Source organism: Malaclemys terrapin, chromosome 23 (genome assembly GCF_027887155.1).
Source record: "Malaclemys terrapin pileata isolate rMalTer1 chromosome 23, rMalTer1.hap1, whole genome shotgun sequence".
Lineage (NCBI taxonomy): Eukaryota > Metazoa > Chordata > Testudines > Emydidae > Malaclemys > Malaclemys terrapin.
In genome coordinates, this window is record NC_071527.1 from 18,876,246 (window position 1) to 18,892,794 (window position 16,549).

General features: G+C 60.6%; 1 protein-coding gene across 1 annotated transcript in view; it reads left to right on the forward strand.

Annotated features, from left to right (window-relative positions):
* TYK2 (tyrosine kinase 2) overlaps window positions 1-16,549 on the forward strand; it is a 28,909-nt gene that overhangs the window by 6,640 nt on the left and 5,720 nt on the right. The window contains exons 3-20 of the mRNA XM_054012580.1: window positions 967-1,090; window positions 4,865-5,009; window positions 5,727-5,890; window positions 6,312-6,696; window positions 7,518-7,712; window positions 8,373-8,530; window positions 8,611-8,731; window positions 10,199-10,376; window positions 10,528-10,634; window positions 10,885-11,061; window positions 11,449-11,536; window positions 11,831-11,958; window positions 12,664-12,799; window positions 13,889-14,040; window positions 14,455-14,605; window positions 15,041-15,138; window positions 15,683-15,875; window positions 16,381-16,499. Coding sequence (XP_053868555.1) covers window positions 967-1,090; window positions 4,865-5,009; window positions 5,727-5,890; window positions 6,312-6,696; window positions 7,518-7,712; window positions 8,373-8,530; window positions 8,611-8,731; window positions 10,199-10,376; window positions 10,528-10,634; window positions 10,885-11,061; window positions 11,449-11,536; window positions 11,831-11,958; window positions 12,664-12,799; window positions 13,889-14,040; window positions 14,455-14,605; window positions 15,041-15,138; window positions 15,683-15,875; window positions 16,381-16,499 — 2,819 coding nt within the window. The remainder of the gene's footprint in view (window positions 1-966; window positions 1,091-4,864; window positions 5,010-5,726; window positions 5,891-6,311; window positions 6,697-7,517; window positions 7,713-8,372; window positions 8,531-8,610; window positions 8,732-10,198; window positions 10,377-10,527; window positions 10,635-10,884; window positions 11,062-11,448; window positions 11,537-11,830; window positions 11,959-12,663; window positions 12,800-13,888; window positions 14,041-14,454; window positions 14,606-15,040; window positions 15,139-15,682; window positions 15,876-16,380; window positions 16,500-16,549) is intronic.

Below are 16,549 nucleotides of genomic sequence, written 5' to 3' on the forward strand. Positions count from 1 at the left end.
TAGCTCGACTCTGGTGATGCGGCCTCTGACTCATTGGCATCTTCGCGTGATAAACACTCTGCCACCCTCCAGAGACTTTCCCTGCTGAACCGCAGGACCCATGGATGTCACCGGAGCCTGAGCCGAGCCGCCAGGGCTGGGCAGGGGTATTTCCCTCTCCCACTGGGAGGAGGAGGGAGTGGTTGATGTGCCTTTTAACCCCGAGTTTGCTGCAAACCCCCTTTCCTTCTGTGTGAGGCCAGATGACAAACCAGTCTGGGGTCATGTCTCCCATCGTGGTGGTGTTTTCTGCTTGGTGCAGACTTAAAAAAAAAAAAAAAAAAAAAAAAAAACCTAATTCCGCAAACCTGTCACGCTGCTGAGAGGGTTGTCAGGCCAACTGGCTGCCTCTAAGCAACCAGCCTGGGGTGTGGCGATGTCTCTGGAGGAGGCAGTGTGGCCGAGTGCAGAGAGCACTGGACTGGGACTCCAGAGACCAGGGTTCTATTCCTGGCTCCACCACTGGCCTGCTGCTGGGTGACCTTGGGCAAGTCTCTGTCCCTCCCTGTGCCTTAGTTTCCCCATCTGCAAAACAGTTAATGATACTGACCTGCTTTGTAAAGCCCCTAGAGATCTGCGGCCGAAGTGCTATTTAAAAGCTAGCTATGAGGATTCTTGTTAAAAGCAGGCTAGTTTTAACAAGTACCTTTACATTATGAGCAGTCGCGTGGCTCGGAAAGGGCTAATTCCGTTCTTGCATTGTGGGACTTGGGCCTGGATCTTGGGTCTCCAAGCATCAGGCGCTATTCAGTGAAGGAGTGCGTTACTGGTACAATCCTGTAACGGGGAGGAGAGAACTGGGAAGCGCTTCCAGGACAAGACCATGAGAAGCAGCTTTGCGGCAGCTATGAAACGGTGCTGTTTAACGCCGGGGCAGAGGGGACATGCACCCCTGCCATGGCACAGGAATTCTCTTGTCTCCTGCAGGGATCACGCCGCTCTGCTACAGCCTCTTCGCGCTCTGTGATGTGCAGACCAGAGTCTGGCTCCCTCCCAACCATGTGTTTGAAATCAGCAAAGACACCAACCTGAATCTGCTCTTCCTCATGAGGTGAGAATCGCTCCCGGGGGTCACGAGTGGCTCCTCGCACGCTCTCTGCCTTTGCCAGCTGCAGTTCGGGGCGAGGGGCCCCTTAGCCAGCTGCTATGGGGTAATGTGCCTGGCATTTGAATAGGAACGCTCGAGTTGGGGAGAGGCATCCCTTGGTCGTTTGCCTGGTTACCTGGGAAGGGAGGCAACGGAAACAATTAAGAAGCCTGGATAAAGGTTGGCATCAGGTCAAACAGCGACCGGGCAGCATCTCTGGGGAAGTGAGACTCTGTGCATGTCTTTCTGGGTCTCCTTTGGGCTGACTGTACGGCCGAGAGCTGGGCGGTGCGCCCCTGCAGTGGAAATCTGTCACAGGATTCCTTCTGCCCCTCTATCCCAACCCACATCCCCTGCTGTTCTAGTCCGTGCTTCCCCCCAGTCAGCTCTGCTTCTGCTGTTCCAGACTTAGATTCTGCTCAGGAGAAGCCCACCAGTCACGTCATTACAGAGCGCTGGTGACGTGGACAAAGGTCCAGAGGGAAATAGGCTGGGACCCACCGAACTCATTCTGCCTGTGACTTGGGGGTAGCGTGTTGATCTAGGTCTCCAGGTATGAAGAGTAGCGTGTGGCTTTTTTACAGCCGTTAGGCAGTTCTGCTTATTGACCTCGTCTCTGCAAGGCTCTTACGTACCACAGGAATCGTGCTGCAAGACGCAGCATCGCCTCCGAGAGCGCAGTCACCGTGACGGCAGGGCTTTCGTGCTCGTTTTTATAGCGTCTGAGTCATAATAAAGGCAAAAGTGAACAGCGATTACAAGACTGTTTGGTCTGGGATTTTATTAGGTCCTGTGAACCTCTCCTCTGGCAACTTTCCTCCTTAGCACCAGTGTGCTTCTAATTAGAAAGTGGAATGTTTGCTTGTAGGCGCCTCGTGTGTCACTGTCGGGCATGCAGGCGCTGAGGACAGCGCTGACTAGGTAAAGGCCGTCTGGTGCTGCGCTGACGGCCTGCAAATCCGCAGTGGCCAAAGGGTCTGTATGGGCGGGCTTTGGCCGCCTGCGTCGCCATGGTACTGGAGTGTGGATCGTGGGCTTTTAAAAAGCAGCCTGTTGCCAGCCTCATCTTCAGCGCAGACCACATATCCCAGCATGCTTAGCTGCTCAGCTCAAGATAGGGCAAAGCATGCTGGGCTATGTAGTCTGTGTGTTGCTCTAAACAGCATCGCTGTAGGCCACAAGCTCTGTACCAAAGGTGAGGTTGCATGCAGTCTGATTGCAGATAGAGCATAGGTCTCTGGCAGCTGAGCCCCTGGGTTGGACAGAGCATCGGTCACATTGATAACGGACGGCCTGATCCAACGGCCGGATCCAGCCCCTAGATTACAAATGGCTCACGTTGGATGCAGCAGCACTCTGTTTCCTTCCCCCTCCAAGGCACAGCTAGGTGTCACTCCCCTGACCTCCGCCAGGACGGGTGGCTAAGCCTCCCACGCCGGAGCATGGCTGCAGGAAATTGCGTGTCTCGATATGTGAGCGTCAGAATAGCTTTGTGCTCGCTACCGCAGACAGCTGTGGCTTTGAGGGTTCTGGAGAGGATGCAGGCAGTGGAAACCGAAACTCGCTTTGGCTGGAGTTTTTCCATAGTGACTCTCCCCAATATGGGTGTCTGGGGCCCAGCACAGTGGGGTCCTGCTCCTGGCTGGCCCCTCTGGGTGCGATCCAAAGAGCACAGTGCTGGGGAGAAGTGCCGACCCAGGGAGACTGGAGACCTCTAGCCACAGTGCAGGCACGATACAGCTGGTGAGCTAACCGTGCTCTGGCTACGAATTGTGTGGCCTGCCACTCTTCGTACAATGTGCACCTCCTCCCACCCCGGCTGACACCTCTTGCCTGTTAGACAGTGAGCGTTCTGGGGCAGGCAGTGTGTCTTAGCGCCCAGCATGAGGGGTCTCTGGGATGCAAGCAGCAGGGCTGCACGCTTCCCTCCCCTAACACACCCAGCTTGGATCAGAGCTTTGCTGTGCGAGATGCTGGACAATCCACGTGAGACGGTGCACGCTCTGCTTCAAGGAGCCCACACTACCCACACCTACGTCCGGAGAGGCGAATGGGAGGCTTAGGGCCTGTGACAGTAGCTTGCTTGCTGCATTGGTAACCGTTTGATTCTGTTGCTGTTTAACGCTCAGAAGCCGAGCAAGTCTTGCTGCTGAACAGTCCTCTGGGCTGGGCATCCCTGCTTGACGGGCTTGTGCTGCACATAAGTGACTCCTGTCCTCAGCAGCTCCGGTGCTGCAGTGGCTGCCTGCTGGAGCAGGCTTGCCCTGGTGAAGTGCTCGATGGAGATCCATGTTCTCGTCGCTTTATAGGCAGGGAAACTAAGGCCCAGAGGAGCGGCATGGCCTGCCCCAAGGTGACTGAGTCAGTGGCAGAACTGGGCATAGAACACAGGGGTCCTTAGCTCTGAGAGGCGTGTCTGTTCTGGCGGAGACCTCTGATCCCAGGAGCCTTTGTAAACAGCAGGTTTTTTAACCTCCTCTCCTCTCTGCGCCCCGAGAGCAATTGGAGTTTGGTAAATATGGAGCCAGACACTGAGAGAAGAGGGTGCTCTCAGGCAAGCGAAGTACATTCCTTTGGAAGAAGCCAGCTGCACCCGAGAGGTGTGTGTAATCTGGCGCGTTTCCCTGCCCATAAAACCCGGCCCCTGGAAACCTCCAGCCTCTCAAACAGCCTGGAAACCACAAGCTGGAGATCTGTGGGGGAGGTTCCCCGAATTGGGGGTGCAGGTCTGGGATGTACTGAGAGCCGTTCCTGGGCGGGGTCTTGGTCCCCGTGGCCAATGCAGCACTGCCCCCCTCACTTGTCTGCGCCAAATGGGCCGTGAAGTCTGAATTCCTCCTGCGGGGCGGGGCCTGGCTGGCAGAAATGTCCTGGGAAACTCGCCCTGCTGCTGCTCTGGCTGTAACAGAGGCTTTTGGACCCTAGCTCGCTGCACTGGCATGGACGCTGTCTGCCGATTGAAACCGCCTGCACCATGGGGGAGCGCTGGCTCATGCCCTTCCCCGCTGGAGCATGGGCAGGCGTTTCTCTGGCCAAGCTCCAGCGCTCGTTCATCGGTACGGAGCGGCCTGTAGCGTGCAGCAGCTCAGGCAGCAGCTGTGGGTGCCAGCACAAGGGGCCGAGACCCCAGCGCTGAACAGGAAGCACTTGCCTGGCTAGGCACCTGGAGGGTCCTGCAGCACTGGGGAGGCTGGCAGGGTCAGGTCCTTGCTGATATAAATCCCTGAAACTACTGTATGCTGGTTTGCACCAACCGAGGAGCCGGCCCTTAACTCTAGCCGGGTGTAGGTCTGCTTGGCTGTATTGCCAGTCCCAGAGGGGTGGTAGTGTGGTCTAGTGGAGAGAGAACTGGACTGGGACCCAGGAGACCTAGGTTCTATTCCCAGCTCTGCCACTGACCTGCTGGGTGACCTTGGGCAAGTCACTCCACCTCTCCCTGCCTCTATTTCCTGAGCGGTAAATAGCACTAATGATACTGGCCTCCCTTGTAAAGCACTTGGACGTGCACTAGTGAAAAGCTGGCTGCGTGGCCATCAGAGCTGAGCCCCGCAGCTGTGGAGACCGGGCCCCTTCGCTGTGACTCCTGCCTGCTGCTTGGGGCAGCTTGGAGGGGACTGACTCAGAAGCAGAAGAGGGAGGATTTTGTAGCCAGGGTCTGGCAGCTGCTAAACCACCGGGCTCAGTGGTGCTGTGGCCCTTCCCGCCTCCCACAGGTTTGTCTGTGTCTGTCTCCCGCAGGTACTACTTCCGCAACTGGCATGGGATGAGCGACAAAGAGCCAGCTGTTTACCGCAACGTTCCCCGGCAGAGCGACGCCCTCGAGGACAAGCTGCAGGGCGGTGCGCTTCTGGACAAGTCGTCCTTTGAGTATCTCTTTGAGCAGGTGGGGGCCCCAGTGCCGTGACTGGGAAGGGCTGGTGGCCGAAAGGGTTAGATATAGACCTGGGGCTCCCTAGGGATGAGTGCCGCTTTCACCAGCGCTTCTCGCTGGACACCTCTGATACTCGGCTATGAGCGTGCCGAGTGCAGGATGAGAACCTGTGTCGCACAGACAGGGATCTGACACCTGCCTCAGTGGAGACTCGAGCGCAGATTCCCAAGGGTGCTGGCACAATGTTTTCTCAGCTTCCCCGTCATCCGAGCTGGTGCTCTCCCGGTTGTGCATTCCTTTCCTAATTTAGTGGCAGGAGGCCACCTTGTCTCCAGGCTGTGGGCTGGGGAAAGGCCTAAACAATGATGTAGAAATGGCCAAACCGGATCTGAGCAGGGGCCCACCTCCCTCTAGCCTGGTATCCCATCTCGGACAGGGGCAGCACCAGCTACCTCAGAGGAAGTGTGGAATATCCTGCCCCGAGGGAAATTTCCTCCTGATCCCTGATAGCTCAAGGTCAGGGCGCTGGCCCTGAAGCAGGGTGGCCTGCAGCTCTTTAAGGTTTTGCCTCATTTGATTTAAAGAGATTCCAAATACGCTCCAGGCCGTAGGAGCTGAGAAGGGCTCTCTCGGTGAGGCTCAGAAGGAACACCGCTAAATTGGAGTGTATGGTTTGAGTCCCCTTTTCTCTTTGGAGAACGTTGTTTTGTTTGTTGGTTCCCTTCGCAGGGGAAATACGAGTTCATTAATGACGTTGTGTCTCTGAAAGACCTTCAGAGCGAACAGGAGATCCACCGGTTTAAGAACGAGAGCTTAGGCATGGCTGTCCTTCACCTCTCTCACATGGCTCTCCAGCGAGGCGTCTCTCTCGAAGAAGTGGCCAAAAAAACCAGGTGATTGCGGGGTGGATGGGCATTGGCGGTGTGCTGTCCACCTCTGTCCCAGGCACTGCAGTTCAGCTAGCGTGCGCCCGCTGAATGGGGCGGAGCTTGCCTCACGCCAGCGCTGGAAATAATACGGCTTTCGTGGAGGTGGTTTCTGGAGCCCATCATAGGAGTCGCCTGGCAGCAGGTGTTGGAACTGAATTGACCCCAAGAGAGCGCGCTTCTCCTCCAGCGGGCACCCTGCGACCTGGGGGCGGTAGGGCCTAAGACACGCCGCACTGTGCCGGGTGCTAGGGTTCGCGTTGTGTGACTGCAGCGTCCTTTCTGCATGCTCTGCTTTGCCATTTGCTCTCCCTCCAGTGCGATGCCCCTCCCGGTGAGCAGGCATGCTAACCTTCCTGGGGGCCGTTCCTTCCCCTGTCTCTCCCAGCTTCAAGGGCTGCATCCCGCGCTCCTTCTGCCGGCAAATCCAGCAGAACAACTACCTGACCAAGTTCCGCATGAGGAATGTCTTCAGGAAGTTCGTGCAGCGCTTCCAGCGGCACACGGTCAGTGCTGGGAAGCTGACGGAGCAGGACGTCATGTACAAGTACCTGGCCACCTTGGAGAACCTGGCCCCCCGCTTCGGGAGCGAGCTCTTCCCGGTCCTTTCCCTGGAGACGGCCTCTGAGGGCGAGAAGGGCCTGCTCTATATCAACGGAGGGCCCGCGCAGCTGGAGGACAGCTGTGCGTCATCTCCCAGGGACCGGCCCGCCACCCACGAAGTCCTGGTCACCGGCACCGACGGGATTCAGTGGCGGACTGTCCCTGTTGAGGTAGGCTTGTACCCGGCTCCCCTGCCAGGGGGGGCCACTGGCTCCTCTTCCAGCACCGCCGATTGCGACTCCCAAGGTCCGGTTCCAGCTAGGGCTGACCCCCTCTTGTTCAAAGGCACTGCGGCCTAGTGGATAGAGCCCAGGGCTTGGGCTCGGGAGACCTGGGTTCTATTCCTGGCTCTGCCGCTGGCCTGCTGGGTGAGTCATGGCCCTGCTCTGTGCCTCAGTTTCCCCATCAGTAAAATGAGGGTGATGGTCCCTCTTCGGCCCAGGCTGGGGTAGGGAATTTAGGTGATGGTACTGACCTCCTGTGAGAGCTGCTGCTGAACAGTGCTAGGCAAGAGCGAGGGAGTGGTGGTTAATGGTATGCGCCCGGGGAAACCCCCGTCTCCGAAGGCACAAGACTAGCCTGGCCTTGAGGGCCCAATGAATGAGGGTGGCGTCGGTCCAGCGTCCGGGGCTTGCTGTGTTCCGTGCCACACAAGTGCTGCTAACCCCAGGGACTTGCTCAGCAAAGCGCGTTTCTAGCCCTGGCAAGTGGTGTGCTCGCTCGGGCTTGCCTCGGTGCTGGCACGAGCCGTGCTGCTGCTGCTGGAGCTGAAAATGCTGCCTCTGGAAGAAGATGGGGCAAGCCCAGCGTCCCGGGGCGTGCTGCTAAGGCTGAGTCAGAACTGATGTGGGGCGGGAGGCGCAGTGAAGGGCTAGATGCTCGCTGGCGGGAGAATGCAGGCCAGGCCTGGCCACCGCTTCGCCTAGTCTGTGGATGCTGCCAGCCCCCTGGAAAGCCGGAGCTGTGACCCTGCTATGTTTTACTTCCGCAGAGTGCAGAAAGCCACCCCCACCGGGGCTATTTTGGGAGGAAGACCAAGGCCAAAGAGCTGGACCCCAAAGGGCCATGTCAGCCAGTGGAGAGGAGCGAGGCCAAGTGGGTGCGCTTCTGTGACTTCCAGGAGATCACGCACATTGCCCTTGAGGACTGCAAAGTCAGCATCAACCGCCAAGACAACAAGTGCCTGGTGAGGGCTCTCCCTGCGTGACTGGTCTCTGGAGCGGGGACTGCCTTTCTCCAGCTGTGGGAGGGGAGTGGGGGCTAGTGGTTAGAGCAGGGAAATCCTGGGTTTCATCCCCAGCTCCACCTGTGGTGTGGGCTTGGCCAAGTCAATCCTGCGTACGTCTAGCACCCGGTAGCTGGGGGGTGTTAGGCTTTAATCACTGAATGTCTGTCCAGTGCTTTGAGACCCGTGGCTCTGAAACGGGGTGAGTCTTTCTCCTTTCCCATCCCCCTGCCCCTCGGCTCCAGGGTCAGCCCATTGGAGATGGGAGGGGGTTGGCATTAGAGGGCAGACTAAGGAATGGCTACTGGCTCCAGCCATCTCCAGGATGGGGGGTGCCGGGGAGGGGACCTAAGGGAGCTGTGGGTTGTGTGCAGAGGGGGCGGGGTCAATACCAGAATCTTGGGGCTTTCCCATAGTGCATCAGGATTCCACAGGTGTTCCGGTTAGTGACGTGCCAGCTGCTGGGAGTTCCAACCCATGTGTTGAGTGCTTGGGGGTTCATCCTTGAACCACTGGCTGGCTCAGAAACCGGAGCTGGGACAGTGAAGGGGGGGGGCGAGGCCTGGGCAGCCTCTCGGCCAGCCAGTGATGACGCCCCATGGCTGTCTTTTCCTCCCCCAGGAGCTGGTTCTCCCGTCATACGAAACGGCCCTGTCCCTGGTGTCGCTGGTGGACGGCTACTTCAGGCTCACGGCCGACTCCAGCCACTACCTGTGCCACGAGGTGGCCCCGCCACGGCTGGTGATGAGCGTCCTGAACGGCATTCACGGGCCAATGCAGTAAGTGGTGCCTGCCGCCGAGCGGGAGACCTGGGGGCTCCATGCGGCCTGGGCCCGTCTGACACCTTTCCCACCTCCAGGGAGGAGTTCGTCTTCACCAAGCTGAAGCGAGAGGAGCAGGATGGGTTGTACATCATCCGCTGGAGCATCCTCGACTTCAACAGGCTGATCCTGTCGGTGGTGAAGAGGGACCGAGGCCAGGTGAGGCAGGCGTGGGGTGGGAGGAGGCAGGTTAGAGCAGTGGCCTGGCACTTGGGATGGTCCTTGGTTCCCTGGAGAAGTTTGTTCCCCAGTCCCGGCCCAGCCCTGGAGAAAGCCCCGTCTCCCACCCAGGCTAGCTTGGCTTCATTCCTGGCACGCCCTGCCAACTGCACATCGCAGACCCACTTGTCCTGAACAGCGTCTGGGCTGGCAGCCAGCCAGCGGCTCCAGCTGCAACAGGGGTTTGGGAGTGATGCACTCCAGCTGGGTGGAGTACATGGACCCAGCACCGAATGTGGGCTCCAAGCGTTGGCGTGTCACGCGGCAGAGCCGCTCTGGCTGGCTTTTACTGCTCTCCCTGTGTTTGGAGGGCTTGGGCCAACCTGTGTCTGATCCGGGCAGCTCCAGACATACCAAAAATATGTGCAGCCACCTCTGGGGTGGAAAGTGGCAACTAACAGACACAGAACACAAGAGTGGGGCAAAGGGAGACTTAGAGGAAAGACACTGGGGTGAGCCAAGGGACTTTCCCAGGCCCGAGCCCCGTTGGAATCCACCCCCTTTTGCCCTGCTGCCCAGGCAGAGCAGACGCATCTTCTCTGAACGTCTCATTAATTCCAACCTCGCTCAAGTACACGCAGCTGCCACGAACGCAGGGCCGCTTGGGCATGTGCCCTGCTAGCTGGCACACGCCTCTCCATAGAAACACTCCCTGGGCCTGGCGCCGCCAAGCCTTGCATGGCGGGTCCCTGGCGCAACTCTCCACACGGTCGCCCTGGGGAACGCAGGCCACGATGCCAGGGGGCGGCAGGAGCCTTGTGAGGAAGGCTGCCGCTGGTACAGAATCTGGGGGGGTTGTGTAACCGGCCGGGAAGGTACGGGCTGCCCTGGCGTCTCACTTGCCGTGAGAGCGAGTGCTCTCTCCTGAGCCGACCTAGTTACTGCAGGAAATGCCGGAGCTGAGCAACAACTTCCTTCTCTGGCTTGGGTGCGCTCAACCGGCTGGCGCAGGGCAGGGGCAGCAGACAGGCCTCGCCCGCCCGCTGTCTGAAATGGCACGCTGCCCGGAACCCTGCTGCAGTCCCCTTGGCGAGCCGGGCCCCGGTGTGGCCGGCCGGCTGCAGCTCGGATGGAAGAGGTGCTGCTGCGCTGACTGCTTGGAGAGATGAGCTGGGGGGATTGTGATGAAATCTAGGCAGGCAGTGGTGGGGAGATGCTGGTTAGCCAAGCGCAGGGGCCTGACCCCAGACCCTGCCTGGAGCCCGGCGCTCTGAGCCAGTGAGTGAATGGGGAGAAGCTGCAGGCCCCTACTGCCCACTCATGATTTTTAGTGGCGTGGGTGACGGCAGGGTCCGCGTGCTCAGGAGTAAGACTGTCATTGGGGCATGTGCATGCTGAGCGGGGGTTCTGGGAGCCATGGACGTTGGGTTACCCTGTCACAGCGGAGTCTCTCTCCCCGGGACGCAGGCCGCCCCCAAGTATAGGCAATTCCGGATCCAGAAGAGAGGCAGCTCCTTCGTGCTGGAGGGCTGGGAGCGGGAGTTCTCCACCGTGCGGGAGCTGATGGACGTTCTCAAAGGCTGCACGCTCAAGTCGGGAGATGAGAGCTTCGCCGTGAGGAGGTGCTGCCCACCGAAGCCGGGAGGTATGAACCCCCTCCGCTGGTTTGGGGAGTGAGATTCTCCCCAGCAGCTGGGGCTCTGCCACATGCAGAGAGCCAGGGCAGTCTCCTAAATGGTTTGTTTCAAGGCTGATGGAGTCTCTGACCTCCCCTTCCTGTGGGCCTCTCCCCACAGAGATTTCAGACCTGATCATCGCCCGGAGGGTGAAGGACAGCACCAGGCCGATCCTGAACTTGACCCAGCTGAGCTTCCACCAGATCCGGAAAAACGAGATCACCCAGGTCAGCCTCCCTGCCGAGGCTCCGGGGGGACGGGTCGGTGTCCTGGAGGACAATCGACGCGCAAGGGAAGCTGAAAGCCGGTGCAGTGGGGGGGACTGGGGAGCGGGTGCTGGGCCTGGCCCAGCGACCCCAACCGGAGTGGGGGCTCAGCACCTTCAGCCCAGGGCCGGTCTCCCTCTGGCCATGGTGGGGGGCAAGCGGGGTTCTCCCTGAGGTGCCGAGTGACCCCTTGCTGCTGTCTCCCCTGCAGAGAGCTCACCTGGGCCAGGGCACCCGCACCAACATCTACGAGGGTGTGCTTCATGTTTGCGGGGGTGCTGGCGGGGACGACGAGGCCGAGTACTTCTCCACCGAGCAGAACAACAACAGTCGGGAGATGCACGTGGTACTCAAGGTGCTGGACCCCAGCCACAGGGACATCGCCCTGGTGAGCCGAGCCCTGGGGCTGGGAGGGAGGGAGTGCTGGGCGTGTGCAGAGCCCAGCCTGCTGGCGGCTCAGGGCCGGAGCTCTGCGGTGTCAACGGGCTCAAGGCACGGGACGCCGCATGGACTGAGACCGGGACCCTGCCTGGGAGCCTCCCGATGGTGCCGTAGCCTGGGGGTACTTGGGAGCCCAGGAGGAAGGGTGACTGACTGTGGGGAGATGGCCCTGGACCTGGATAGGAGCCTGGGGGAGGAGGGGTGAAATGACCACACACTGGCCCTGCTAGCAAAAGCCCCACCCCAAGCCCGCTGCCTGCTTCGGTTAGCTGGTCCGAGGTGGCTGGCTGTCCCGGGGACCACGCTCCAGTGACGTCCCCCCTTCTCTCTGCAGGCGTTCTTCGAGACGGCCAGTCTCATGAGCCAGGTCTCGCATATCCACCTGGCCTTCGTGCACGGCGTCTGCGTGCGGGGCTCTGAGAGTGAGTAACAGCGCCCCAGCACGTGGCCCTCCCCTGGATGGCAGCTGCAGCCGCCTCTCTAGCAGCTTGTCTGGCCCTTTGCCCCCGCAGAGGGGCTCAGGAGTATACCCTGAGTGCCTCCCCTCCCCATCCTGCCTGGGCAGGGGGGTTCGTCTCGGCAACAGTTGATCAGACTGCGACTTGCAGGCACGTCTGTCCTGAGCGTCCTCAGCTGGGCCCCAGCCTGTGGCACTGCCTTGCCCTCCAGTGCCAAAGAGCTAGGCTTGTAAGGAACGGCCTCTTCTGCCCTCTCAGATATCATGGTGGAGGAGTACGTCGAGCACGGCCCCCTGGATGTCTTGCTGCGGAAGGAGAAAGGCCGGGTGTCCGTCGGCTGGAAGATCATGGTCGCGAAGCAGCTCGCCAGCGCCCTGAGCTACTTGGTGAGAAGCTGCGTTTGGAACTGGGATGTGCCCTGGGCGGTGGTGCCTCTGGAGAGCCATGGGCTTGTTTAGGCACCTTTTGTCCCTGTTCCTCTCTGCTCCAGCCCCCGGGGAGCGCCATCTGCCAGCGCTCAGCTGGGTGTCCCCTTCAGCACTGCATCGATCTGGGTAGGGCCTCAAACCCTCTCCTTGCCGCAGCGTCCCAGCACCTCCCCACCCTGGGAAGCACGGAGCCGAGGAGCGACTCACCCGAAGTCGCCCAGCAGGACGCTGGTGGCGCTGGGGCTTGAACCCAGGCCTCTTGCCAAGGTGCACCGCTAGGTCTGAAACTGTGTGATTCCGTCTCTGGCAACATGTGAACCACGCTCCTGGTCAGAGCGAGGCCCGGAGGCTGGGGAGAGCTGGGAGTGGAACGCTGCCTCCTCCCTTCCAGTGCTCCCACACTCGGCAGCTGCTTGGAAAGGCTGCGGGTGGCAGGACGTAGCCCTGTGCGGAGCTGCACAAAGGCCAGTTGGGCCTCCTGCTCCTGCTCTCCCCCCACATCTGTCTCGCCGAGGGGGGAAGAGGCAGGAAGCGAGTGCCTACGTGTTGAGCTGGGACGGGACCCATCGTTCCAGCCTGGTCTTCAGACCCTGCAGAGCACCTGGAGTATCTTAAAGGGATGGGACTCCTCACCGCTCACTTCCAATTTTTTTTTTTTTACAGGAGGACAAAAACCTGGTGCATGGCAACGTGTGCGCCAAGAACATCCTACTGGCCAGGAAGGGGTTGGAGGATGGGTTGCTGCCTTTCGTGAAGCTCAGCGACCCTGGGGTCAGCTTCACGGTGCTCTCCCGAGAAGGTACCTAGTTCACGGTGCCCTCCCTCCAGATGCCCGGCTTGTCAGGGGCTGGGCTGGGCTCCCCGCAGCTCCCGTGCAGGAGAGGACGTCCCAGAGTGCTGTCGCCAGGCTCTGCAGCAGGGATTCCTGTGAACTATGCATCAGCTGGGCCGGGCGCGATCATCCCAGGTTTCATTCGGGCGCCAGCCAGGCTTGGCTCGTGCTCCTGTCTGACCCTGAGCGGAGCCGCGTGAGTCGCCTGCTCCGGCAAGGATCCCTTAAGCAAACAAACGGCGAGGCCTTTCTCCAGCACCTTCCGCCCAGGGGGTCCTCGAGCACTTGCCAAACGACTCAAGGAGTCACTGCATCCACCCCGGATGTGCAGCCACCTCTGGGGTGTGCTGTCGCAGCTGTTGGAACAGCACACAGCAACACCCCACACCAACTGAGGACAGGAAGTGGAGGGATAGTTTTTTGGTAGAATTGGATGCAGCATGTGCTCATCCATGCTCGAGTTTGGCCACCATTCCCTGAGCACCATGCTGGAGTCCTGTCCTGAGCTCCGAGCCCCACTCTCTGCAGCTCAGGCCCCCTAGTCACACTGGGGTCAGCAATGACTCTCGGGGGAGAGCGCCTCCTACTGAGCCCCCCATTCCATTTCCCTCCCACTGCCTCCGAGCGGCGCACACCCTCTGCTGAGCCCCGGTGCGCTGCCTGCAGCCCAGCTCTCCTTTGTGAGATGTGACCGGATCGGAGCACAGAGTGGTGTGGGTTACACGCCCATGGGGGACTCCAGCCCCCCGGCCCTGCTTGTGGGACTCCCGTTTGGTTTCCTTTGTCCCCTCCTGCTCCCCCAAGCAGGGCTGGGGACTGGAGCTCTTCCTGCCAGAGCTGCACGTGTGACTCCTGTTGTCAGCACGCAGCAGGGGTGGGTTGCCCGTGCAGAGCCGAGCTGGGTCACCGTGACCGGGCCCGACTCCTTCGGCGTCCGCCCCGTTCCTGAGGCCCTGCTGCAAGGGGCTTTCCCCAAACCTGAGTTCTTAGTGGTGTGCGCGGTCGCTCAGGCAGCGTCCCTGCAGCAGCTCTGAACCCCTCTCCTCTTCCCCAAAGAGCGAGTGGACCGGATCCCCTGGATCGCCCCGGAGTGCGTCCAGGATGTCGGCAGCCTCAGCACCGCAGCCGACAAGTGGAGCTTCGGCACCACCCTGCTGGAGATCTGCTTTGACGCGGACGTCCCGCTGAAGGAGCGCACCCCCTCTGAGGTAACGCCTGTGCCCGGGTGCCTGTACCCCCCAGTCTGGTACGCGCCTGTCCCATAACCTCAGCTGTGCCCGCGAGCTGCCCTCGGCTAGTGAGAGCGATAGCTGTAGCGGCTGGATACGCTGTTTTTCCCTCAGGCTCTAGCATCTCTTCCGGGGCCGGCGTGGCAGCGGGAGTGGGGTGAATCTCTGGGTCTCTAAACCCCACTGGGAAGAGGCTGGTCTGTTCTGTGGCAGGCCAGAGCTGCTCTGGGTGGTGGGGGGCTGCAGAGGAAACCTTCACTGAGGTGGGGAGAGCGCGGAGTTTCTTGAGAGACAGCAGGAGTGGGGGCCATGTGCACTGGAGTGCTTAGGGGGAGCTGGGGGGCTGTGTGGCTCGGTGTGGCTTGCTCAGTGGGCCCCCTCCTTTCCCCACAGAAAGAGCGCTTCTATGAGAAGAAGCACCGCCTGCCCGAGCCGTCCTGCAAGGAGCTGGCCGCCCTGATCAGCCAGTGCCTGACGTACGCCCCCAGCGAGCGGCCCTCTTTCCGGACCATCCTGCGGGACCTTACCCAGCTGCAGCCGCACAGTAAGCCCTCCGGCCCCCGCCAGCTGGCAGAGCGCACACGGGGGCTGGAAACCGACTGAGGGAGACTTCCTGACTCCTGGGCAGCTCCTCAGCTCAGTGTCAGGCCAGGCAGGGAGGGTGGGGGTCCCCAGCAGGGACTGCAGCTCTGCTGGCGTCTGCCCTGCGTCGATACGCGACTCTCCCTCCTGGCGCTCAGTAGAAGGGACGATCCAGGTGAAACAGACCTGCCACCCCTGGAGCCCAAGCAGGCTCGTGTAGTTACCCTGGTCTTAGCCCACGTCCCGCACCTGGCGCCCCACATCCTTCTGGCCACGACAGAGCTCCCTTGGCTGCTCCTCGGTTGGCCAGAAGAGGTCGTCCCTGAGCGAAGTGTCGCACTGGCGCGTGGCTCGTGCCAGTCCTGTCAACCACGTGGCTCTTCTCCTTGCGTTCCAGACCTCGTCGATGTCACCTCCGTGAGCCCCGACTTCCCCGTCTCAGACCCCACGGTCTTTCAGAAACGCTACCTGAAGAAGATCCGAGAACTGGGGGAGGTAAGTTGCATCCATAGCGACCCTCGCCCCGGTTCAATGGCACCGACCGAGGGAGGTAGAAGTGGCTGCATTTCCTGAGAGCTTGGCGGGTTTCTATAGGGATGCTGTGGACAGCCCCATCCCTTTAGCAAGGATAGACTACGTCAGGGAAGTGTGAGCAAAGCCGCTGGCTGGGGCCCTGCGTTAGGAGGACACTTCCCCACAGGCAGGTTAGGGCATGACTGCTGACTGAGAGGTTTCTTGCATCACTGCTTGGTTAGATGAGCCTCTTGTCTGCTCCGGCCTGGGTCGGCCTGTGCTGCCCTGTCCCTGGGAAGCTGGGATCCCCGGCTGTTACTGTTCATTTCCAGCCCAGCGTGGGGCCTCCCGACCTGCCGCTAACAGTCCTCGAGCTCGGTCCGGGTCCCAGGCTGGCAGAGGACGTTTCCATTGGAGACCTTTCTGTCTGAGAAGCTGGTGTGTCCCACAGGGGCCTCTTCCCCGCACCAGACAACTGGAGCCCTGCTCCGTGGTGGGATCTCAAAGCCCCGTTTCTGTGTCCCAGGGTCACTTCGGCAAAGTGAGCCTGTACTGCTATGACCCCACCAACGACGGCACCGGGGAGATGGTGGCCGTGAAGTCGCTGAAGTCCGGCTGCAGCCAGCAGCTTCTCACCAGCTGGAAGAGGGAGATCGAGATCCTCAAGACGCTCTACCACGAGAACATTGTCAAGTACAAGGGCTGCTGCAGCGAGCAAGGTACAGCCCAGCCGCCGCTGGGGAGCGGGGCTTCTGGGGGAGGATCGCGGCAGAGCGTTGTCTCCCCTAGTCCCAAGCCGGTTAGTGCCCTAACAGCCCAAGGCACATGCTCTACGGACACCCCCCATAGGCTGAGCGTGCTGTGGGGCTCCCCTGCTGCCCCCAAGGCAGGGTTAACTATGCATGTCCCCCCAAGGCTGCTGCTTGGTGCCAGAGGGGTTAAGCCTTGATTGCAAATCCCCAGGCCAGAGCAGAACGGTTGCAGCTCTGTCAGCTGGCAGAAAGGAGCCCTAGGCACTCCCTGCGGAGGCTGGCCAGCTGCTCTCCAGGAGCGTGGGATGTAAGGCACGAAGCTGCAGCATCGCAGGAGGGGACCTAGCCTCTGGTAGGACAGTGGTGGGGGTTCAGGCCATGGCTGCGTTCCCCTCGGCTGCGCCTCTCTGCTCCGCTGCCTACCGCAGCCCGTCCCGCTGAGCACATCGCTTACATCTGGCTCCTCTTCCAGGGGAGAAGATCGTGCAGCTCATCATGGAGTACGTGCCCCTGGGCAGCCTGCGGGATTACCTGCCCAAGCACAACGTCAGCCTGGCCCACATCCTCCTCTTTGCCCAGCAAATTTGCGAGGTAACGACCGGGCCCAAGCCAGGCAGTGCGTGGGGGGCCTGTGCTGATGC